At 40.6% G+C, this 26,725-nt stretch overlaps 1 protein-coding gene across 3 annotated transcripts in view; it reads right to left on the bottom strand.

Moving 5' to 3' along the window:
• GRIA4 (glutamate ionotropic receptor AMPA type subunit 4) overlaps positions 1-13,695 on the bottom strand; it is a gene marked incomplete at both ends in the record, with an annotated part of 220,791 nt that extends 207,096 nt beyond the window's left edge. For all 3 annotated transcript variants that reach the window (XM_079546832.1, XM_079546831.1, XM_079546833.1), the window contains 2 exons: positions 12,365-12,523; positions 13,608-13,695. In XM_079546832.1, the coding sequence (XP_079402958.1) occupies positions 12,365-12,523; positions 13,608-13,695 (247 nt within the window). The remainder of the gene's footprint in view (positions 1-12,364; positions 12,524-13,607) is intronic.
• Between the last annotated feature and the right edge of the window lie 13,030 nt (positions 13,696-26,725).

The following is a 26,725-nucleotide window of genomic DNA, read 5'->3' as shown; positions in this document are numbered from 1 at the left end:
CACGTGTGCTTCCTCTGAACTGAAGATGGTTTTTAATGTTCTGCCTCATACAGGAAAAACCCTTCCCCATGCTGCTGAGTCCTCTCATTCAAATTCTCCCCAATTATTTGTGCAGTTAATAGTTCATGGGTGGGAATGGGAAGATGGAGTGCCTGCCTGACCACAACACAGCCAAGGAAGCAAGGAGCTGAGGCCATGGAGAGCAGTTTCTCAAAGGGCTGCTGGGAGGGAACAGCCACACCTTTTCAAAGGGGCAACATTATGCTGGATCTCATTTTCCTCTCACAGATTCTATAAGTGCAAGGATCCACAATTGTTATTATTATTCTATTACTGTAATTGCTCAAAGGATTTTCTACCAGTCTCTCATTTAACATAGCATGTGAAAAGCTGACAAAGGAAATGTGATTAAGGTGTGAAGCTCTGGTGCCTGGCAGCTCTACTGAAGTGCAAAAGATTCTGATCATAACCAGTAACTGAAAGAATGATGGGCTTCCTGGGGCTTTCATCAGGAAATAAAAGTACAGGAGTCCTTCCACACCTGTCAGAAACTCAGAGAAGAATGGTGGAAAGCAATCCAATTCATCTGTATAAACTGCCTTTTGTGCTACAACTCTGCCACTCCCTTCTTCCACTCACTCCATTAAAATATTAAAGCATTGGCCATGACGGAGTCTACGACAGGCTGAGGACAGCAAAACAGAGATGGAAGCTGGCACAATTTTTCTGAGGTTTTCTAAGTATGTAATTCCTTTCTTGTTCTCAACCAAGAAACTGATGCTCTCTGCTCTGTCCCTTCCCTCCCTTTCCCTGCAGCAGTTAAGCTGACAGCTATCTGCAATCAATACAGACCATGCCAAAGCCACAGCACTGCGGGGCAGAAGGAGAGCAGGGCAGCTGGTTGCTGAATGCCTGCGGTTCCCTCCAGCTGTGTGCAGCTGGAAGTGCCGTGCCCACCACTGCCACTGCGGGCTGCTCCTGGCAGGCAGCTCCCACTGCACCGTGAGGACTGGGGCACTGCACAGGGGGAGGATGGCAGATGCAGGAGCACAGTTTTCTCTCTATGAGCAGTATTTTTAGTCTTATGCTCTTCCACATCTATTGACTCCTATTGTACTCTACTGGGCTTGCTGGGCGAATCGTTACATCTCTCCCCATACTACGTTTTCAGCTTAAGATAACATACGTCCAATTTCAAGTTCCTCAAAGCCATTTCAGCTTGCACCAGCTGCAATCCCTAGCTCACAAGCACCACCAGTACATTCCTGCTCCATTTCTTAAAGTCACGAGCTATGCTGCACATCAGCCCTTCCTCTGCTCTCAGCACTCACCTTATTCCTTATTCCCCAACACAGAACAAACTCACGGTCCCCACTTGAACTCCTTTTCCCACTTCAGAAACTGAGGACAAATAGAAACTTCAGCTACATGGCCTTAAATAGGCTGATTCCCAGTCCCAGACAATGTGCCACCATGGGGTCCATGAGGGTCCCTGATGCAGAGAGGCAAAGCCATCTCTTCTTATCATGGACTGCTTGGACAAACTGCACCATCTGCATGCTGCCCATGTGCATTCCACCAGCTGTGCCTGTTACTCAGAATCATCAAAGACAGCTATGGGAGCACTTCTTGTATTCCTTTACTCAGGCTTGGCTTCCTGCAAATACCCTTCTTCATTAAATCTCATTCATCATCATATTTGTGTTCAGGCTGCCATCTCCTCCAACACATAAAGGAGATGAAACCAGGGACTTCCAAAGCCAAATTCATATGTTCGCTATCTGAAGCTAACAGCCTGAATCCTCCAGGTGAAAGCAGTAATAGATTTGTGTACCTTATGGCTCGAAGAAAGTGAAGTATGTGAAACACACATGACCATTAAGTTGTATTCGTTGCTAGACAAGCCTTTGCATACAAATCATAGGAACTGGTGTGCATTCATTAGCAAAAACATACTTAATGATCATTGAATCTACATACCATTTTAATATTCTTTGTGCTTCAAGCCACAGTCCAGCTGTGGGGTTAGGAGATATTCTTTGTTACCCACATTTGTGTCCACTGGACATGTGTCCATTTTCAAGGGAGCACGAGAATGGCCCCAGTAATTCCCTAAGTGTCTTGCAGGGCCATAGGTCTTGCTGCCAACTGCCCCTGTGCTCCAGCATTACTGACTGCAGTCCTTATCTAAATCAGAGATCAATCACAAATGAGAAACTTTTTTTCTGGCTGCCTACTCTGTATGATTCCTGCACACCACACACAGATAAAGACAGTGATACGTGATGTATGCTGTGCTGATGGCATTACAGTTTACCTTTGCTTCTTCCAGGCTTTAATTCAGTACAAGAGTTTTGGTGCGTTTTTTTTTTTTGTTTTGTTTTGTTTTGTTTTTTAGAAATTGGGTACTCAGCCAGAAAAGAATTATGGATTTGACAAAGAAATTAATTGAGAATGGCTGATTAATATCTCATAACTCAGAGTGGGTGATCAAAATGGTCCCATTTAGCCTTAAAACACAATAAACTGAATGCTATTACATGCTACCCACTCTCCATTTATTTTGGTGAGCTCCTTTGCTTTTTCTTCTTTGAGGCACTGATACTCGCAGCCATCAGACAACAGTTCATCCTCCAGACTGCTTTCACATCTTTTCTGTATCATCTGTAAGGACTTGTAATGTGGATCACTTCCCATATGGCACCACTTCTGATCTGCCAGCCACTTTCATGAAGCATATGTAACCTCACAACAGATGCATATATGTGTCCTCCCAATACACCCAAGTCCTCTTATGCACTTTTTCTTGGACATTTGCTTATGTCTCCACATACTACTTCCCATTCTTCTTATCTACATAACCACAGAATCACAGAACTGTAGGGATTCAAAGGGACCTCTAAAGAACATCGAGTCCAACCCCCCTGCCAAAGCAGGCTCCAAGGTAATAATAATAATACATAATAATGCATCACAAGTTTTACCTTGTTGCTTTTACCACTCAAGAGAAGCACAGAACAGGGATACTGAGCAGAACAAAAATGGTTTTGGAAAGAAAACAGCCTGCAGAGCTCTGTGCTGGAGGCACTGCAACCAGCAGGATGCAGAGCAGTGTTACCTGGCTGTTCACACAACCCTAGGAGCCAGCTCCCTTCCTGCCCAGGCTTCCTGCCTGGAGTAGAAGGGAGAGATTGGGAAAAACTCCTGAGTCAGGCAAGAGCACATGACTATTGATTTCCAAAGCAAATTATCCTCACAGCTGCAGTGTTTTTGAAAAGTCCTCTCCTAAACACTCTTCTCAGTTTAAATGGGTGGAAAGGACCAATCCCAATAGAAGAAAACTTGGAGGAAATCACTAATAAAAAGCCTTACAGAACTCTGCTGAGACCATGGCTCTCTGAAGTTTTGTTCCTTTCTCCCTATCAATGTAAAAGGCTTTAAAAAAAAAAGTGCTAAGTGTACTGATGTACAGATGTCCTCTTTTTACTTTTAATACTAGAGCTTTTTACTCCTGAATTTTACATGAATGTATCTGTGCTTGATAAACGGTTTTTCACTTGCACTCTATGTAGTTTTCCAGAGCTGACCACAGCACTGTCCAGATCTGTATCTCACATTAACTCATAGCGTGAAATACTGGTAGATCAGGAACACTGAAGCAGAACAGGAATCTTTTGAGGACTGGTAATAATCTGCATTTTGTACTCTCTTTGCTCTAGAAGAATTTTCTCACTCTCCCCTGCCTCTACCTTGAATATGTATTACATGAATCATTTTATCCACTAAGGAAACAGGTCTGACCCTGACACCAAAAAAAAGGCCACGTGAAATGTTTAACCATAGGAAATGAAGTGTAACACAAGGCTGTGAAATAAATTAACAAGAGCAGAATATTTTGTATTGCAATTTCTAATTATTTTGTGTAGCATTTTTAATATTAACACATACACTGCCTTACTGCAAATTGCCACAATTTAAATTCAAAAGATTTCAAGATAGAGTAGAGGTCTCAATTCTTTTCATCAGTTAACATGCACTACCTGTGAGCTTTTCAAAAACACCTGTTTGATGGATATTCATTGGGAAAGTCAATTGTAAGAACAGGTGACATTCACATAAAAATGAAGTTCAAATTTTATGAGCTTTAGAGACTACTATGCAAACACACCATAAAATCAAATGGAAGATGTGCATGCAGAAATGGCATGGAATCTACCTCAGAGAAAGTCCGTGAGTGAGAAACTGAAGGATTCTTATGAATAGTAAAATATGATGAATTTTGTATGAATCTTCATAATGTGTTAAAGCTTTTCTCTATCAAGAATGTAATGAACGAACACTGCAACTGCTTTTTGCCTCCCTTGTGCTCTTGTATTTACAGAAATAAACTGCAGTGGACAACAGCTCACGATGTCCATGACTTTAGCATATCAAAAGGTACTGCACAAGACTGTATTTTTTCAGGAGCAATGGCTGCATGTAAGTACAACACTGAAATAGCCTGTAGAACACAAGAAAACAGCCCAATTGACATTCTTTTTAAATAGGCAACTGCACAGCAGAGGTCCAATTCCTAAACATACATATTTTTAAAAAAATAACATGAGTTAAGAAATTTAATACTCAAAAAAACTGAGAAATGAGAGAAAAGTATGAGAACCCGTTCATCTTGCAAACAAGCTGACCCTACTATCCCTTCTAGCCTGCAATCTCAGTCCAGGTAAAGCCCCTACTTAACTGAGCAACAGCTCTGCCTGGGGAAAGAACTGCGGGACAAGGGCCAATATTTGAGCAGGATTTTGCTCATGTCAGTGCGGCTGGCCAACACCCAGCAGAACAGCAGCTTGTGAACACAGGTCTTCCCCCTTGACTCCCACAGAAAGCCTATCTATAATCTGAGGAATGTTGTGAAGAAAATGGGCTGTCTCTTCACATCACACAGCCAATATAAATATGGTGTGTATGTCACACTCTGGATCCACCTGACCATAAGGAACCAGAGATCCAACAAACGGCTGTGCTCACCCAAACAAGTCAGGCAAGGTCATGGGAAAGAAAAGAAGGAAGAAACAAAATCCTCACAAAGAGGTAACACTACTGAAACAAGGCATCTGACCCATACTTTATCACGCAGAAAAGGACAGATTTTCTTAAGTGCTTAGTAATAAGCAGTTCCCATTAGGAAGACAGGTGTTGCTGGGAAATAGTAGAACAAGCTCTGCATGCCAAAATGAGAGGAAACTTCTCTTTTTTAACTTCTTGTCTGAAACATACATCTCAGATATATAGAACTATTAAGCATTCATATTAACATTGTTAAAACCTAGCAAGATCTTTAAAAATAATAATAAAATAGGTAAGACCCATTATAACCATGGAATACATTGTCCACTTAGGCTTTGTGTCCCATGACATAACTCAGATATTAGTACACCCACCAAAGTTGCAGGAGTTCCTGCGCAGGCCAATCTAGAGGATTTTGTTCTGTGCTAGTCCAAAATCATTGCCTGAAACAAACTGTACAGAGAAATGGAAATCCAGACAGGAGACCAAATTTTCCTTTTAATTACACTTATCCAATTTATGAATTTCTTCATGTTTGCACTGGCACAAATGTCACCCCTTTTAAATCAGTCACGTATTAAGAAGTAAGACCTATAAGAAAAGATTATATATGGCCCAACATATTTAAATTGAAATAACTGCACCCGCTCACAACCTGAATTTGCACAATTCATAGCAGGATGTAAAGTGGTTAAGAAATCAAAGCAGACAGCTTCCTCTCTTGTGATCAAGCAAGTCTTAAAACAGTCAAGATCTAAAAATGAAATGCATGAGCTATTTTGACTAGCATACAAACTTAGATTGCAATGATAAAGCTGAAGTTAATCCATTTAATTTACTTTTGTACAGGTGCTTTGTCTTAGACAAAAAACACTGCACTGTACTGTGCTGGCTTCTGCAGGAGGGATGAAGTAGCACAGTCTTTGTCATTAATACCATGAAAGAAAGATGAAATTAGTTCTGTAGCCTCTAATAAAGCTTTTGAGTTTACAGTTTTAGCCAGTCCAGTAGAATGCTAAGACAAAAGACTTATATCATGCCAGAGAAATGCATGTTCTGAATTTTCACTGAAGAAATCTGACTATATTTCACCAAAGGCCCATTTTTTTTCCCAACAGTGACCTTGAAAATTAAATCCAGACTCTGATGGATTGGAGCTATTGATGGTTGGTTTTCTCTCTGCCATAGAGCTACTGTCAAGAATCACATTAAGAGCTATGAAACTCCTTGAATGCAGATCTTCTCCCAGGTACACGTGCACAAAATCCTTCATAGATTAAATGACCTACAAGTACACACATATTCTCTGATTCTATCAGCAAGTTCAAATAACAGAATTTTAAGAGAAATCATTTTCAAGAATTGTGGTTTATTTTGAGACTAACTCCATGCATTAAAGAAAAACACTTCAATTGTTGTGGGTTGCTTTTTGCTGTTATTGCTGTTTGTTTGTAATCACTCCTATTTCAGAACAATAAGATTTAATCCAGTTCCGTTTTTGTAGGCAACTAGTACAATGTTTGATTTTGCAGTTCCAACCTGAGCGCAGGATATTCCTTTGTGGCAACTTTCAAAACTCTGAACTGCATCCTTGGAAATGCTGTACTACTCTTGACAGCAAATGAGCAGTTTGGGGACTGTTCAGCCCAGAGAACAGGCACACAAAGATTTCATCAATGCCCATACATACTAGAAAGGAGGGTGCAAAGGAGAAGGAGCCAGGCTCTGCTCAGTGGTGCCCAGTGCCAGGACAGGAGGCAGTGGGCACATAGTAGCACACAGGAGGTTCTCTCTCAACACCAGGAGCACTGCTGTGGAGTCTCCTTGGGGACGTTTCAAAGGCTTCTGGACGTGGCCCTGGGCACCCTGCTCTGGGTGTCCCTGCTGGAGCAGGGCTTGGGCCAGGGGGCACAGAGGTCCCTTTCCAGCTCAGCTATCATGTAATTCTCTGATTCTGTAAAAATACCCTTAAACTCTATCAAAACTCACTTTCTAAATAAAGACCATCACAGTATAAATGGTACTAATTATTAAGCTAAATGTACACACTTATTGCTAAAGTAAACTGGAATTATTAAAGTAGAATTAATTTTCAAATTTAGTGAAAATCTTCTCAAATCAAAGCTGAAACTGCTTTAAGTGAAATGACACAGTCATGATATAAAAGCAATGCTACATCTGAGCCTATTTCCTCAGCTTCATGGATGCCTCAGCAGATGGCACCACTTTTGCTCTCACAACCAACATCACAAGGCCAGAGATGGACTCATGGAGAGAGGCTCCTGTCTGCCTTTGGGGATGACTACAGACTTGGTGGAACTCAACCAGAAACTGCATTCTGGTGAGGTAGAGTCAGGTCAGTTCAGGTCCCCAACTTGCCCCAAGTTACATGCATTAGGAATATGTTCATTTCAGTACACACATGAAGTTAAACTGACTCAAAGTGAAAAGCTGTAGTTTTAACATGAGGTACTGATGAAACTCTTGCACCAAGACCTCTTCTCTCCCATTTAGCCTAATCATGTACAAGAACTGCAAGATTGGTTACACATGATAGATTTTTCAATCCGTAAAGATTTATAAAAATCAATAAAGATTTTTGAAACAAATATTTCAACTGAGTACATGTACGTGTATTCCAGAATGACTTCTCCAGGAAAAAAATCAGAGCATGGCTCTGTGCACATGCTTTCACAAACCAAATGGATTGGTGGACTTTATTAATAATGATTTCATAGTCTGTGGAATATAATATTGCAGCAAATTTCACAGTGCACAATGCTGTGTGGAGTGCACATAGTTTTGACTGCCATATTTCTGCTCATGCATGGAGGAACAACTTCAGCTATGTTTTAAAGAGCTTATTTGCAGAAAAGAGAAGATATGGTAACCTGAGCAGCAAGGTGCTCTGCTAAACTTTGCATTCCACAATGAAGCTTCCAGTGCTGTATTCTCATGTACTGTGATCTGAACTGAAACCAAGGTAGCTATACACATTTCACAACTAAGTGTCACAGTGTAGTGTGTTTTTAATGATGAAACTTAGCCATAAAAATCAGAGGTCTTGGAGTTAAAGGCTTAAGAAAAATGATCACTCTGAAAAACAGTGTGACCAGGTGTGGAACAGGTGTGATCTCTTTATGAAAAAAATGAACTAAATTTGGCTCAGAATCTGCACTGCAACTTGGAGTGCAAAGACTACGGGTAACCAGAATGCCTCACCCACAATGGGTGGAGAAAACATTTCTTCTTTCTTTTCTCCTTCAAGGCAACAACTATGCACTGTATACCATGATGGATGCTAAGATAAATGCAGAGATTACTAATTTGTTAAAACAGGAAAAATGTGAGATACAAATCTTCACTAGAGGAGGTTCAGACTGAATATTAAGAGAAATTTCTTTATCAGAAGAGGGATTAAACACTGAAACAGGCTTGCTAGAGCGGTAGTTGGCTTCATGCCTTTCAGAAGCATTTGGGTAATGCCTTCAGTAACGTTCTTTCAGTGCTGGTTAGCCCTGAAGCAGTCAAGTAGTTGAATGCCATGATCTTGGAAGGTCCCTTCCAGTCAAACTATCCTAAGTTACCATCCTGGCCTGCATCAGAAATTTCAACACAAAAATTCCCAACTACAAGACAAGAGTTGGAAGGTAGACGGTTCTTTACGAAATCGTACAACTTCTTCTCAAAATGATTCAAGCAGGTATAATGTTGATGGCTTTGCTGAGAATTACTAATGCAATATAGGTTCTGCATGCAATGGTGAAAATTTTTCAGCATTCAGATGAATAATAAATGCCTAAAATGCTCTCCAATGACCAATGCAAATTTTGTACCTCTGACATCTACCTGAATTTGGATTTCCAATCATGAGCAAAATCTCCCACTTGTAATGTGCAAACCAATGTATGTCAATGTTTCATATGTTTCAGCTTTGCTGTATTGTGCTCTGATGAGTAAGAACCTTGTACTTTTCATGTTTTGCAATAATTTCAGCTCTCTCTGTCGGTAAGAGAGATTCTTTGAATAATGTATGCAATGCAAAAACGAACAGGGTTTAAATAAAACACTGAAGTTAGAAGGGGAAAGGAGAGGAAAGAATATCTCCAAACTGATACATATCAGATTCATTTTGCTGACTTACAACAGAGTCCTTGTGCTTAAACAACCTGTTTCACGTGCATTCTCACTTAATTGTGCGTAGGCTTTTTTAAAGAAAACATAAATGTGCATGACAATCATCAGAAGACAGATATTAAATGGAATATACAAAATTATTCCAGTTCCAAAGGCACTTCTGAATGCATACTTGACTATATGTTTATATTGAATGAAAAGAAAAAATACCCCACAGTTTTCCAACATTGCAGTGGGTTACCCACCAACATACCCTCCATAATCCTTTGAAATAGTCTGTTTAGGGTAACACATCCCTAACACATCCAACGAGCCAGGCGTTGAATCTTCACAAGTAACCTCTGTGCACGTGGAAACAGATCCAGAGGTAAGTGGTCATGTCTCAGACCTTCATGCATGAACTCACATGAATATTCAGTTCAGCCCAGCAGCTCTAATGCTTTTGTACTTCGTATCTGGAGACGTGTGCACAGAGGAATTTTTCTATACAAATAACAAGGTCCAAAGCCACTGTTTAATAGTGGTTCAGGAAAGAGTTATCATTTTATATTACCATGAAATCATTTAATTCTGAGCTGATGGTGGGGGTTCTTTAATTAGATTAGAAAACCTCACACATCTGTGCTTTAGAAGCCTCTGACAAGCCAGGAAATTCAATCACATGGAAGTCAGTGTCCTCCAGCTATCAGACAATTGATTTTTGCAGGATTCTGCTCATATTTAGCTTAAAGGACATGTGATATGTTTATTCACTTGTCAGTCACTTTGCCTGTGTTTCATTAGTAGAACATTTGTTATTTAAAATATATTCCTCATTATTATATGAAAAATGAGAAACAGATTTTAGAATGAGACTGCAAAATGTAAAGTAAACACCAAGTTGGACTAAAAATACATGTTGGTTTAAGTGGGAAGCACAAAGCTGAAGAGGCCTGTAGGGTTATGTCTATTTAATATAGTTACAGAATTATAGCAGTATGCACATATATAAACATATACATTTATTTTCTTTCTTTCTCTGCCTCCCCCTATACTGTACAGATTTATCATCTCTGAGTTATTAAATTCTTTAGAAATAAAAATGGGTTCACTTTAACGAAAAAAAGAACAAAGTTATGAATCACAATTTCTATAGATTGTAGCAAATAGAAGGGGACAGATTTTCCTCTGTTAAGATACTCAAGCTGAAATAACCTGAGGTGGTTGGAACAAGAGAAGAATCTGCTGTGGATCATTGAAATTAGGGAAAGTTTCGGACAAACCCTTGTTTGAATCTAAGGCATTGAAGTCTGACACACAGAAGTGGTTCAACTTTAGATAATCTTAAATGTATGCAAATCAGAATTAATTCACTAGAACTCCAATGGAAATTCTCCACAATACCCTTAATCCAAAAAGTAACAATTGCCTCTGAAATTATTTGGCAGAAGTAGATGGGTAGGCAGAATCTGAGATAATTGACTTTATCTAAAGCTACTGATTTCAATATTTTTAGTCCCTTCCTCCTTCACTAAAAACGAAAGTTTAAAAAAAGCTCCCATGTCATTTGTCTTCACAGAATATGAAATCGGCGCCTGCAAACTTGACACGCATTGTAATGTTTTCTCAATGAACTACACCTGCACACATCTGATGCCTCCCAGTTTCAAAAGCCTTTCTGAAATGCTTTCTTCTCATGGAATTTGATATTGATTTTCATGCTAAAGACAACTAATACATTGCTTAATATAGAATTCACACTTAATGGGACATCAGTCTTTCCTGCCTGAAATGAATGGAGCCATTTTGGCAGCTCTGAAGCTTTTCCTGTTAAATAAGGTGGCAAGGTCATCTGAAACTTATAGTACTGAAGACTCATATAAATAAATTTAGTGCACATTCAATAAATTATATATGAGAACTGCACAGTGCTTGGCATGTTTACATATTAAAAGATGGCTGTGAGAAGCTGGGGAGAAACCCAGAACATATTTTAAAGGCACAGTGGACAGGAAGACCTTCTCCAGCTCATTTCTATTTTAAACTCAATAAGCAATGCCACTCAGGGCATCTATATCCAGAGGCAATTTGTTCCTGAATGAAGAGAAGGGGTTCAAAAACTTAAAGGCCACAGAGGAAAACCCATAAAAATGAATTCTGAAACACGAACGTAATGTTCCTAACAGCCCTCAGCTTTGCCACACTGTATCCCACTGTCTTATGTAATAAAATAAATTCCTCCTTATCAGCCTGACATACGTGAAGTTAAATAGAAATGATGCTCTGCTGCTCTCCGAGACCAAGCACTATTCAGCATGTGTTTCAGCTAAAGACCCCGAGGTGATCTAAATGTAGGAAATTCACTTAATTATAATCAATTAAAAATAATAATAAAAAAGATTAACTGTTACTGTTATTTGGTAAGGGCATTTCATTTTCTGTTTCCCTTTCATGGCGTATGTGAGCCTGTGTGTGTGTGTGTGTGTGTGTGTGTGTGTGTGTAGAAAATATATAGTAGGAAGAGAATATTTGTTCCAGTTGAGGTGGTCTGTGAAATCAAGTAGATCAGATACTAACTTGACTTGGCACCAATGTATGGATGCATAGAGACATATCCACAGGATGTATGCATTACGAGATGATAAGAGACATTTACAACCTAGAATATAAGAGCAGGGCTGCCTCAAGTGACATCACCAGATCAACTGCAGCGTCAACCGACTCAGATATATAATCCTGCACACCGCTGCTTCCCTATCTCCTTTCCAATGCATTAACAAAGCATTCATGAGCATACACATTCTTGTATATTTCCAAATACATGCAAGGCACGTCATATCCGAACACGAACAAGAGCAACAGTGGGGTTTATGGATGGATCGAGACATTCATAATTTTTCTTTACGACAACAAAATTCATCTCCATAGAAACCAGAAAGCAAGAAACTACAGGAATAACACTAAAGTAAATGTCACATCAGGTTAGTGAGCACAAGGCAGGCGAGGGGACTGTGCTCCAGTTAGGACTAATAAGGACTGCTGCCCCCCCTGCTCTTCTGCTACAGTATCTACACCAAAAACAGACTTTCTGCTGTATTTCCAATGCACGATAGCAATGTGATTTCCTGTTATTTTCATTGCAATTCACCCGTAAGCTGGTCAGATCAATGGCACGTTTACTTACAGGCATTTGTTACAGCGAAGCTGTTAGCTGTTTCAATGTTGTCTACATGAGGAACCAAATTAAAAGGTGCTTCGGAGGCATTGGGGCTGGTGTTATGAAGAAAAATTGCTAATCGAAAAGCAGTATATTCCTGATCTGTGTTCCTGATGAAGAGACCACCTACAAGAAAAAAAGAAAGAAAAAAGAAAAAAAAAAATAGCAAGACGCAGAGGAGGCAGGGTGAATTGCTGGCAAGCTACTGTCTTGTAACACCAAACTGACTCTCCCAAAGCTGCACAGTAAGGAAAGTCCTAAGACTTTAATGGGCAAGGAACTAATCACATTCATAATCACAACCGCTGCCTTTAAATCACTGTTCTCAATCGATATTCACCACCCCGACGCTTTATGCTTCTTTCCGACTTCTCGGTTTCCAGCCTTTCACATGTAAATACCCCGATTTGCCATGATTACAGTGACCTTTGGAAGTGTTTAGCCTCCATCTCTCTGCGACTGAACACACTGCTAAATCAGCTACTCAGCAGCCTCTCACATGAAGTGGCGGGCTGATTAAGGGGAACGATGCTTTCCGGATTAAAAAAAATATCTACTCTGTGTCGGATAATCTGCACTAAACAGGAATATAATTAACTTTGCTCTTCCACAGCCATGTGCAGGCAGGGAGCCGCTCAGCTCTGCTAGCAGCATCTCCACAAGTCCACGGGCAATGATGCAGCGATGGAGATGAGCTGGAAGGAATTCAGATAGCTGCGTCCCATCCGAAATGCGCCCGGACGGATGGAAGCGGGAGGCGATGGGAAAAGGGTGAGGAGAGGGCACAGAGCCTAAGCGGAGAGGCTTTCAAAACCCCAAACTTTCCAACTACGGGAAGGAAAGGCAGAGCTGCCTTTCAGCCCCATGCCTACGCTACCGCAACCTCAGCGCAAGGAAATGGGAAGCCGGAGGGGGCCGAAGCAGCCCAGTAGCATCTCCCCGGGCGCTCTCCCCTCCTGCCGACTCTGTGCACCCCGGGGCTGGAATGAGTTGGGAAGAAGATGAGCATCCTTCCTACAGCACGCAAACACACACACACGCGCGCGCGTACGCACACATACACAAATGCACGCGGGCTGTCAACGAAGGCAGGGAAATGGGATGGTGGTGGAGGAGAAAGCTGCAAGCTGCCTTCAGAGCCGCCTTCCCAACTCACTTCGCCAAGGCTCGAACCCCTGAGCACCCGCACACAGCCCAACGCAGCGCTTACCTATTTGCACGCTGCTAGGAAAAGCTCCCATTGCTAGTCCCCAAAAGCCAGAAAACAACAAGACAAGCTGTCTGCAAATTATCCTCATCTTCTCTTTTGCCTCTCTCTCGCCTTCTCCCGCTCGCTCGCTAGATGCTGCTCAGAGAGGCATTGAGGACGAGGCGGCTACAAACAAAATCAAGAATTTAAAAATAAAAAAATAAAAAAGAGGGAAGAGGGGGAGAAAAAGAGAGGTTTTCTCCTTTCTTTTTCTTTTTTTTTTTTTTTTTTTTTTTTCCAATTTTTATTTTGCCGTTGCTTTAGGATTTGCTGCCTATTCTCTGCCGCTCTGCTTCTTTCCCCGCAGCCGCCGCAGTTTCAGCAAGCCATCCCGCCGCGCCGGGCTTTTCCCGCAGTCTCCATCGCCGGGGAGCGGTTTGTGTCCGGCTGCGAGCGATGCACATGCAGAAGATGGTGGTGAGTTTGGCGGCGGGGGGGAGCGGCTGGCGGCGGCGCGGCGCGGGCGGACATGCGCCTTGCTCCCCATGCCCCCCCCCCCTCACCCCCCCTAAATCCCCGCCGCCGCCGCCGCCGCCGCCTCCCGCACCGCCGCGGGCGGACAGCGGCCGCACACGTTCCGCGCCCTTCCGCGCCCTCCGCGGAGCCGCCTCGCGGAGTCCCTGCGCTTTGTAGACGCGCCCCGCAGCGCCGCGGCAACGCAGATGAGACCTTTCTGGTTTATTTTTTTTTTTTCTATTTTCTTAATCATTTTATCATTCTTTATTTTCTTTTCCGCATATCCGGAACTTTGCACCGCGGGGACAGAGCAGAGGGGCCGAGAACTAGGAATGCCTCATCGCGCTGGGCTGCTGCAGCTCGGGGCCGCTGTCATCAAGCAGCGGTTGTTGTTAATGAAGGTGGCAGAGCGCATCCACCTGCACTGAGCTGCGGAGGTCGGGGGGAGGGGGAGCGTCCCGACAGGACCCCCCTCTGTCGGGGTTTGCGGCAGAGATGGGGGCGAGGGCTGAGGATGCGCTCAGACCTAGCGGGCACCGCTGCCGAAAGGAGGGAGCGAATGAAAGGAAAACTTCCCTGCTCCTCCACCTCCCTCTTATTCATTTATTTTAACCTTCGGTGGGAAAAAATCACAGAGCTTTTTTGCAACCAAACACTTGCCGTTGTGTTTGAAGCCTTGGAAGTTCCGCCAAAGCGGCTGCCAGAGGTCTGGGGAAATGGCAGTTAATAATTAAAAGACGCGTGTAATAAATGATAGGTAATGAAGTCATCCCAAAATAGCTGTGTGTCAGAGATGGGAATTTCTGGTTTTACCTGTGGCTTTGCAGAGATTTCTGCACAGAACAATCAGATCCTCAGTAAATTAATATTGAAATGTTAATTGGCAATATGGAAGAATATCGATTTTTAAGGTGAACTTTGTTGGTTTGTGTTCAAACGCATTTGTTCCAAGACCAGAACTCTGTCTGATTTCACCCAGGCTTCTTTTCTTGCCATATTTCTGTACCCTACCGGGGAGAAAGAAATCCCCTTGAATTGCTGTGGAGGGTGACAGTGATTTCTGAAGAATGATGCAAAGACTGAGCAAAGAGCACTGAAAACAGACGCATAAAGCTATTTGCATGGCATGTGCACCTGTGTGTGACTGTGTGTGTCTGTGTGTGTTTTTGGTAGAGTGTGGTGTTCCTGCAAATAAATTACTCTTTGAGAGATTTCTTCACAGGTCAATGGTAAACAGACTTCATCTGCACATTGTGATACTCATTCCTTTATTTTTCAGTAGGTCTTCAACTTTCCTTTATTTTCCCACCACATATTCCCATCTGTCTCTGAGTCTGTCGACTCGTGCTGCCTGTTATTTACCAGTGGCTTTTTGTGACCTCTGGTTTTGCTCTTGCTTGTCTTTTTCTTCTTCCTGCCTGCCAAGAAAACTTTGTCTCTCTGAATTCTCCCCTAAGTACAGTTCTCCCTTTTTTTTCCCCATCCTTCAGCATTCAAATTTTTGACTTTGGAAATCAAGGGAAAATATAGTAATAAAGATGGAGTAAAATTTCCATTCCATAAGCAGCTGGATGATTATTCACTATTAGTAGCAAGTAAACCTGGAAACACTGAGTTGACATGTGGATTTCATGGCACATATCATAGAATCATTTGAGTTGAAAGGGAGCCTTAAAAGTCACCTAATCCAATTCCCCTGCGGTGAACAGGGACATCCACAGCTCGATCAGGTTGCTCAGAGCCCCATCCAGCCTAACCCTGAGTGTGTTCAAGGATGGAGCATCCACCACCTCTCTGGGCAATAATTCCAGTTCCTCACTGCCATTATTGTAAAAAAGCATTCTGCCCATATTCAAGCCTAAATCCTCCGTCTTTTAGTTTGAAACCATTTCCCCTTGCCCTGTCACAACAGACCCTGCTAAAGAGTCTGTCTCCTTTTTTCTTGTAGCTCCCTTTTAGATACCGTAAAGCCACTCTCAGCTCTCCCCAAAGCCTTCTCCAGGCTGAACAGCACCAGCTCTCAGCCTCCGTTGTAGAAGAGGTTTTCCGTTCCACGGATCATTTCTGTGGCCCTCTTCTGGACATGCTCCTGCAGGTCCATGTCTCCCCTGTGCTGAGAACTCCGCATCTGGATGCAGTACTCCAGGTAAACAAGATAAGGATTTTAGACTCACAGCCGTTGTATTGGCACAGTGAGTTTCTGCCTATCAGCTGAACTAAGGAGTATGTTTTATATCATTTTCAAGTATAATGGTAACATGTTAACTTAAATTTAATTCGAGAATCTGCAGGAGACTATTTCATACAATGGTCTAATTTGAAGTGACCAAGAGTCTCACTCAGCAGTTCCTACATAAAATCTGTAATTTTTGTTGGAGTAAAACCATATATTTTAGCAAAACATCCAATCTTGATTTAAAGACTTCAAAAGACAGGAAATCCATCATTTTCCTGGGTAAGTTGTTCCAGTTGTTACCTACTCTCATTTGTTAAAACCCTCATTTCCTTAGCTTTGGTTTCTAATGTTTGTGATTAGAGATAAACCCAGTGTTCCAGTAGCAGTATCACTCAGAGCTGTTCCTGGAGATGATCCCATCCTCTTCTTGATAGTGCCTTGAGTAGACATCTCAGGATCATTCCTGAGTTCTGGAAAGCAGAGGAAAAAGAAACAGGAGGATACCACCATATAGCTGTTTTGTTTAAGTGACACAAGGGAAGAAGAAGAGACAGTTTGCAGTGTCAAAGGGCAAAAGTTCAATTCAGCAGAGTTTGGCAAAGTGCATGGTAGATGACCGAGTATTTGATCACAGTGTTTACCTTTCAGAAGAACTGGGACAGGAAAGGCAAGGGGGGTATAATCAAGATTGAGGTGAAGAGTAAAGAATGGGAGGTAGGTTTTTAAACTGCTGTTGCCCATCCTCAACAGGTCACAGGGGAAGAGCTCATGGGTCAAGATAGGACAGGGAGACCACTAACCAGTCACTGTCAAAAGCAATGCGGACTTCATTTGAGTAAAAGTAATTTACTAACAATTAAAAAAAGAATTCTGATGGTGAAAAATGATTGAAAAGTGTTTTACTGAATATTCAAGCAGTAAGGATGGGATGGACTAGAAGGGATCTAGTGGCAGTGAATGCTTTCTTTGCCTTAGGGCACGTAGCAGCTCTTACTGGCCTTGCCTGGAGGCCACTGCTGGAGAGGACTCCTTTTTCAGAACATCAGCTGAGATGCTGACTATCTGCTGCAGCAGTGAATCCTGCTGCAGAAGGCGTATAAATACAATGCAGTTTCCCTCTGGCAAGGATTGAAAACATTTAGCTGTTTTCTTCATCAGACAGACGTGTGCTTGGAGTAAATATGTTTATGAAGAGACCTGGAAGGAAGAGGAGGAATATGAGAAGATTTTTGCTATAGAAGAAATGAAGGCTGTATGTTAGCCAGGAGGAGTAAAACTACAGAGGCATCCACCTTATGGAAATCCCAGAGAAAAGCAAGATACGAAGTAGATACAGATACTTTGTCATATGGACAGAACTTTAATGCATATGTACTGATAAATACCCATATGCTGAAGTAGCAACTTTGATTCGTATTTATACATTCTTGCATTCAACATATAAATCCCAGCTATGCAATCTGTTAAGAAGGCATGTTGTTATGATTTTGAAGACATGTAACTTTGTGAGGGAGAGGAGGACTTGGCTGAGAAAGGCATAAAGAAGCTGTACAATTACAAAGGATAGGTTGAGAATTAGGAGTATGGAGATGATGAAAGAGGAAGATAAGAGTAAGAGACACAGAAACAAAAATCCATCACCACTCCTCCCAAGCAGATTCTAGGTGCACTGAGGCAGTGACAGCATGAAAACAGAGAACATCCTCCCTCTGCCCTGTGTGCCAGTGCTGCTGAATGAGCTTCTTCTGAGTAGGCAAATGTCTGTGCCATAAAGGCTCCCCATGGCACAGCCATCTGGGCAGAGATCAATCTGGAAACTAAATTCAGTCATTTAGATTAGTCTTGCTTCAGATATGACTTTCATGATGTGGTCAGCGTGAATGCTTCAGCAATAAAGAAAACAATTCGCTCAGCAACCTGTCCTTTCTTAGTCCTCTTGTGCCTTATGATATGTTGTAGCTCACACATACCTGTCAGATAGATCCATTAGACTGTAAACTCTGGGACAAAGATATTTCTTCTGTGAAGTGCTTAGCACTTCTGGGCAATAAAAAGTAAATAAAATACAAATCATTCATCTAGAACTCTTTACACTCCACCCTTTGGCATCATCTCACATCACCTCTTGAAGCGATACCAGCAGTCATGAATAGATAAGCAGCGCACCAGAACAAGGCAGTTAGTCAGATAGGTTCCTTTCAGTCACAGAACTCATTTTCAGGAAATTGCCTTAGTGCTTTCTTGCATTTTTGTTCTTACTGACTTATTTTTTATTCATCTAAATGCTTGGGTAGCCAGAACAGGTAATTATTTTTAATAGTGCTTTTCATTAACAGTGTTATGTTGATATTGAGGCGGGGTAGTAAAAAAATTTGGCTTTGAATGCGTTCATCCACTGCTCCCATTCCTTTCTGCCACAGTGTCTGCAAATGTTCTTTTCAAATGTACCAAGTTTAAGAAATTAAATATATATGCTAAGAGATCTTGACCTTGAAAGGAGAGGCTGTTGTGATTGTCCTGCAGAAAGCTAAAAAGGTTGATTATACTTTAAATCACAGTAATATCAGTCACGATTATTCCAGTTTGAGAGAAATGTTGATAGAATTAATTAAGTTAGACCTCACGCCCAGTTAGAAGAACATCCTATATCCAGAATTAACTGATGCAAAGTTATTGGGGAAAGATATGAGAATCTGAGCAGTGGTTCATTTAAACTTGAGGGAACTTCAGAGAAGTCCTTCCTCACTAAGAGCTCTCAGCTTCTGACAGGGAATTCAGGTTTTTAAACTGAAGATTTCAGAGGGGTCAATGTGTTGAAGAGTTTCCTACAGTCATAACTTCCGTGTATTTATCCAGTTTATCTTAAGCATATTTTATACATTGTGTCCACATTATCCTATGCAAATGAGCTCTAAAACTCATTCTAAGAAGTTCTTTTATTTAGTCGGTTTTACATCTTTTATATTTGCCATTCTTGGCACTTTGCTAAGAAAAAAGAGGTAAAAGCCATTTACCATACCATATCACCCATAGTTATGTATACCTTTATAATATTACACTTCAGCTATGTCTCTTTCAAGATGAAGAATCCATCCTCCAAAAATTCTGTCCTCCTATGTTCTATATTCTGTGCTATATACTAGAACTCCATGCCACTGCTCTCTCTATGTCTTCTTGCAACTTTTGAAAAAGTAGGACATCCAGAATAGGACACTTCTTTTTTCAGGTGTAAAAGTGTTTTCTGTTTTATTCATTTACTTGCCTAGCTGTTCCTAAAATGCCATTTCCTTCTGAGTATGCAGGTAGTGTTTGTAGAAAACTGCCAACAAGGACTCCAAGATCCCTTTCCTGAATGGTAATAACTAATTTAGAATATATAGTTTTCTTAAAATTACTTTTCCCATGTGCATTGCTTTGCATTTTTTTGATGCTGAATTTCATCTGCCACTTCATTGCTTCAGTCAATTAGTATTTTGAGATTCTTTTGCAGTACTTCCCAGACGGGAAGGTCCCTGTAAATTTCATAGAAGAGCAAAATTGGAATCTATGCCCTTTAAATTTAATCTCATCTTTGTTACATTTTTAATGGTGTAATACGTTTCTTCTGGTCAGATTTATAACCTGATCTGCATCATGGGATGTACCTGAGGGAGTACGAATGTTTGAAGCAATGTTTCTTTCCTAAGCACAGCTTATCGCAGTAGTGAATGCCAGGCAGGTCTGAAGGATGGGGCCGTTTCCTCATCAATTAGAGATGTGTATATGTGGAAATTGCACCAACTTAAATGCATTCCACCTGAGCTCATCTGGCCTATTTTTATAGTGAAAAATATCAAGTTTTTGCTAATGCTGGTTTCTTCACATCACTTCTAATAATACTTGGATCCCAAGCACAAATGATGCATGAATTATTGCTAGTTATCTTCTAGTTATATATTATATATATATATTGCTATATATATATAATATATATTATATATATTGCTAGCATCTTCTAGTTGCTGTATTGGCTATACTTATAATAAGTTTACATGAAATACCATTTAAGATAAATGTACAAGTGCTGCTTCAAAAGTAATGCCTCCTATTTTATTATGTTTGCTCATGATGTTAGAGGTGAATGCTGGTGATATGGCCATAGAGGTTGAACCTTCCCACCAATATTCTGTTACATTTTGTTGCTGTGAGAGAGATGGCAGCAGAGGAGCAGTCCAACAAATCGTCTTTGTATCTGCTGCAGTTTCCGTGGAAATAAATAGAAGGCATTACTTTCGGAGTGACCTAACCATTTTGTTTCAGGTTTTATGCATGTCTTTGCTGAGTATTCATCTGACATAGAAAAGTGAGAGTGCTTCCAGCTCTGCTGCTGTATCTGATTTGTTGTCATCCACACTGCAGAGCATGGTCAATGTGGCCATTCCCTGAGGAATGTACACCTGAGGGTGTAGGTCATAAAACTGTTCACCAAATGCTCCTCTGCAACAGATAAGAGGCATGCATATGGCCCTCTTGAACCATGGAATTTTTAAATACTGTATTTTTTAACTGGAAACATCAGGTTGATTCTATATTGCCTAACTGTACAAAATCTGAGGCATTTAAAAACCCCTGCAGTTGAAAACTTTCCAATAAAATTGAGTTCAGCATGGAATAATATAGAAGGAACCTGGGAGAAAATCACCAGGAGACAGAAACTCAAGTTAGATAATTACAGATATTTGGAATGTGAATTACTGTGAATAACATTGTTTTTCCATAAATGTTTATTTTTCAAATGAAAAAGGACAATTTCATTGGATTCTGTAAAGAAAACAAGAACAGCAAAGCCAATACCAAAACATCATGCTATTTCCTTGAAAAAAATGGATTTTTCTCCAATTTTTTTTTCCAACAGTTGATAGAAAATACATTTAATGATCTGACCAGTTCTTATTAAAATATCTTGCTGTAACTTCTGTGACATAATGTAAGCAGTTGAGTCAGGAAAAAGTCACAACAGTATAAAGAATGGCTTCTGCTCACGACCCAGAGCAGCTCCATCACTGCATTGACTTAATTAACATTATCCATAAAACACAAACAGAAAATTCACCTTTGTCTGAGGATGGTAGATTTTTTAGTTCTTGTTCTCTCCAATGCTTCCACCCATGTGAAAGGATGAGCTGGGCACTCTGTGGCTCATGCTGGATATTCCAGACTCACCACATCAGCTCTAGCTGCAGAAGCCTCAGTATGGTTGATGGCAGATGGGCAAAGAGGATGTAGTCTAGATGGTAGATAGGTGAGAAGAAAGGAGATGGGAAGATTGCTGAGCTGGCAATGAAGAAGCCACTTCCCCATGTTTTTGAAATAAATTTGATAGAAAAATTTAAGCACAAAAACCAGGAAACCTTCAATGCTATTTCTACAGAATCATACTTGTAGAATATAACTGCAGTTTGATACACTAAATTGTTCATCAAAATAAAATTAGTTTTCGTTAGGCTTCTTGCCAATAACAAGGATTATTTTCACCCAAGTATGCCCCGTGATCTAGTCTTATCTTTCTGCATTCTAAATTGACCCATATCAGTAAATCTGAGACAAATACAGTGCCATCATGCCGTTTGTACTTTTATATTAAAGCATTAATTATTTACATGAAGCTATTTCCCAGCTCTGGAGGGAAAAAAAAAACAAGAACAAACAACAACAACAAAAAAGGTCAAGAAATTTAATGCTTTTCTTAACATACGCAGATTCTACTTTTTACTTAATTTTCGTATTAATTAGAGCTCATACAATAGAGCTCATACATAGGGTATACATTGGCATGCATTAGGGGATGCATTTTCAGCCTGTAGTTTGGATATTCTTACTTCCTTTATTCAGTGGTAGAGTTGAGGTTTATCTCAAATAAATCTGTCTATCTTAGCTGTAGCCCTCTTCCAGCACTTGTCCCCACAGCCCACAGCAAAAGCTGCAGATTAAGTAATTGCTGCCATTCAGCTGTAGCCACGTGCTCTCTGTTTGTACAACTAGGATCTGTTTTCCTAGAAAATCAGAACACTCTTTGATGCCTTAAGTGCTGAAAGCCTACCTGGTATTTGTTCTGAAGTGTGTGTTCTTAGGAGTATACTGATGATCAATACACATCTGTTTTCAACCAGTTAACTCTTTAAATATGTATATATAATGGGGTTCTTCTAACCATAATCAAAGTGGGTATGTCCATTGCATTATAAGGTGAAGTTACATGAAGCAAGTCAGGGCTCGAATGATCTCATCTGGCACCAAAATCCCTTAAAAACAATTAATTTTGAAGCTGTTGATTTATTTATTACTTAATAAACAGTGATTCATACTCTGTGAGTCAGGTCAGATTTTGTTTACAGTCACATTTTTTAAAATAATCCCAAATATAATTTAGAACAACTTCCTCTGTCTTTAACAGTGCTAACTAGCACTGTAATAGAAGTAGGGTGCCTTTTGGGGAAGAAAATGTGCTCTGTGAAAGGGCGGAATTATCTAACCTTATGTCACTTAGAGCACTCATAAAAAATCCATAAATGGTCCTTGCTAAAGCACATCATGTGGCCACTGAATTAGAAATGCAGGGATGGAATAGATTTCCAAAGGTTACATTGTTCAGTCCCCTGGCGCTGGGGAAGAATCAAATACAATGGAGTTTCCCACAGAGAATTTTTCTGGAACATATTTTTTTAGAATTTCTGCCAAAAGACATTTGAGGGTGTCCTGTTCAAGATTTTTCCTCTCAATTTTACCTTAGTATTTGGCCTATATAGCCTTTACTGAAAGTTACACTGGGTTCCTTTTGTCATTCTTTCTGGTGAACAATGAGTACCAATCTATCACTGTCTTTCTTATTAACAGCTTTCTGTACCCTGGAAGATTTATCAACTCTTTACCTGCCTAGACTAAAAGAACCCCATTTCTGCAGTCTTCTTTCATGGATAATGCATTCTGAGTCGTCTTCTCCATCTTGCTATTTGTGCTGTGGGCTTTCCACAGTGACTACCGGTGTTTTGGAGGTTGGTGCTGAGGACTGCTTCAGCTGCACTTTCCTGGGGAGCAAAGAGGCAATCCCCACCCAGATCTTGCCTGCAAAATTATTGACTGCAGGAGGTATTTCTGTCCTTCCTTTCCAGTTATACTCCATGTTGACTCACACCTTGTTCCTAATGTTACAGAATGCATGTTCTTCTTCCTTATTTGTCATTTTGAGTTTTCATTACTCTTTACTAGTTATTGTGCTCTGAATTTCCTTCCTTCCTTCCTTCCTTCCTTCCTTCCTTCCTTCCTTCCTTCCTTCCTTCCTTCCTTCCTTCCTTCCTTCCTTCCTTCCTTCCTTCCTTCCTTCCTTCCTTCCTTCCTTCCTTCCTTCCTTCCTTCCTTCCTTCCTTCCTTCCTTCCTTCCTTCCTTCCTTCCTTCCTTCCTTCCTTCCTTCCTTCCTTCCTTCCTTCCTTCCTTCCTTCCTTCCTTCCTTCCTTCCTTCTTCCCTCCCTCCCTGCTTCCCTTACTTCCTTATTTTCAGATTATGTCTTTACTAAGACAGTTTTGAATTCTGTAGTTGTTCACCAGACTTCTATAACCCTTCAGTAACCCTAGCACACCTACAGATTTTATACATTAACTTTGAAGGGCATGTACTTAATGAAATGTTAAGGACAGTTGGGCCTGAAATCTCATAGGGAACCAGCTTGAAAGGAAGCCCTGTTTGGTACTGACAGTTATTCTTACAGAAAAGCTTTTCAAGCCACACAGTCTTTTATGATTTTTTCATCCAGACGACATTTCCCTTATTTTCCTTTGATAATTGAATATGGAAAATATAAAAAGCCTCCTCAAACTCAAGACGGAGTAAATTTTGTTTTTCTTTATTCAGTATTCTAGTTATCCTGTCCAAGAAGGAAATTAATTTGGTTTGACATAATTTGTTCTTGAAAAGTACATTTTGGCTATTTTTATTATTCTGCAAGTAAGTTCACCATTTGCATGTTTATTCATTTTTTTCTCCTGTAGTCCTGTAGTTAGGTGAAATAATCTGTTTTCTTCGAATCCTCTATTATCCCTCTCTATAAGATGCCCAGTTTCTTGTTTTCTGAGACCATCTCTATTTAATGTAATTCCTCACGTGTAACTACTGATGCTTAAGGTAATGTTATTTATTTATTTATGTAATTGAGGATAAATGTAATCATGTCCTGGGCATTTTCATATATAAATCTCATTTAGAAATATTAGATACTATGTCTTACCTACTGAAATTCAGATGTTGTCCTTCCTAATACTTCAGAAGGCTTAAAAGTACCTTGAAAGAATCACCATCATAAAACTATGCTTTAGCTCCCAGTAACATTCCCCACAACATCCAAAATACTCATTTGTAGTGGTGTTTGAAATAACAAAATCCACTTTCACATAGGACACATTCAAAGCTAGTTCACTGCAGCTGTTTGGAAGTATTTCACATTTTGTTCCCTGAAACATTTTTTTCAGAATTACCATTGGAACAGTACAATTGGAAGGAACCCACAAAGATCATTGTGTCCCTGCTGTCTGGCCACTGCAGGGCTACCATTAGTAAGGGCATTATCCAAACCTCTTGAATGCTGACAAGAAGTCTTGTAAGGTAAAGAGCTAACACAATAGTTCATTAAAGCAGTATTTCAAGAGGAGGCTTGTGTGGTGGGAGGCACACAGTGTGATGCCCAGGGTGAACAGAGTATTTCTTCATAGGTATTTTAAACATTTCACGTCATACGAGCACCTGATGCACAAGCATGTGTGAACTTTGCTGAGAGTTTTTACATTCAGAACAGGAAAACTTTCACCCATATAAACTCATGAATATAGAAATAATTACTGAGCTCTAAGGACACATTGCAATGACATTATCATTTGTCAGCAGGATACCAGTGACTGCTGTCATGGAAAATTTACATTAGCAGCATTGTTAAATAGTCTGTTTACTAGTTTCTTAATGACCTGCAGCAAACAATGATTTGAACTACTTTATGAAGTTCAACAGCGTGGCAGGCTATGGTTGTGTTGAATGTATTTTTCATAGGTTAATGATATTAAGGTAGAATCAACAGCAGCTGTCATGTCATATGCTATACAATTGCCTGTGAGTCAGCCTTGGTGGTGGTTCTTTCTGTGTAGGTTGGAGGTGCCAAGTTAGTTTTAAAATACCCATTTGAAGTGCAAGTAGCAGGAATCCTGTAGGGGCATGGAGCATGGGGAGGAGAAAAATATTTTAGTATTTTACAGTGAGGGTGGTGAGGCATTGGCACAGGTTGCCCAGAGGTGTAGTACGTGCCCCATCCCTGGACACTTTCATGTCCATACTGGACCAGGCTGTGAGTACTTGATCTGGCTGTGCATGTCCCTGTTCACTGCAGGAGAGTTAAACTAGATGACATTTAAAGGTTCCTTCCAACTCTAAGAATTCTATGATTCTACAGAACAAATTGTTTTCAGAGGGAACTGATCCTAAAGAAAAATGTCTTTGCATTTATTATGAAAGGTTACTGCTATTCCACGTTGAAGCATAATTGCTAGGGGTGACTTGGAAATTGAACTTATATTAAAGGTACATCACTGTTCATGAACTGGGGAGGGATACAAAAGAGGAAAGAGGCTGGTATGCAAGGAATCCATTCCACAGATGTTCCGTAGGCAACCCCAGTTATTGGCAGCATCAGAGAACTTTGATGTGCTGATTCTAAGAGAAACGCACAGAAGGTGCAATGAAGACACCACAGTCAGGTTCTGTGGTACCACCACTGAAATGGGAACATGATGGTATTATGGAATTAATAAGCCACATATTTGCTATCTTGAGCCAACAGTCTGCCATTTTTAAACATGATACCATCCTTCAGTAGAATTTTACTCAATATAATATGAAAACACCCCTCCATCCCAAAAGCAACCCTCGTCCAAGGAGTGAACAAAGCATGCACTCTGAATTTTTTAAGTATCTCTCTTTAAAAGTGAAGTAAGAGAAGTTTACACCAATCATAACAAAGGTATGCATGACTGGAGTCACTCAAGCACCGCCTGAAAAATAAAGAAATAGTGTAAAATGGATGAAGAGGTGAGTGGATGTCAGGGAAGGTACCACTGCAGACAAGCTGGAGGGGACACAGCTGGGTTCTGGGACCATTATTGAGATGAGCCTCATTTCCCTCCCCATACGGGTGTCTGTTGGGTAGGATTCACACACATGGTTATACCAAGGGCTTCCCCAGCAAATTTAGAAATCGCTATAGTGTTTTTGATGATTTAAAGCAACTCTATCTGACCATATTATTTACTTTCTTGTTTAACCTCGCTTTATTTACAGACCATGTATTTATTACTGGCAATCCAAAAGGATACGTAATCTGTTGCTTTAATAAACTGCACTATTCACTAATCTAGCCATGTAAGTTCTCATTG

The sequence above is a fragment of the Tetrao urogallus genome, assembly GCF_951394365.1.
Source record: "Tetrao urogallus genome assembly, chromosome: 1".
Classification (NCBI taxonomy): domain Eukaryota; kingdom Metazoa; phylum Chordata; class Aves; order Galliformes; family Phasianidae; genus Tetrao; species Tetrao urogallus.
Note: the sequence above shows the minus strand (reverse complement) of the source record. Positions and strands in the feature narration are given on the sequence as shown.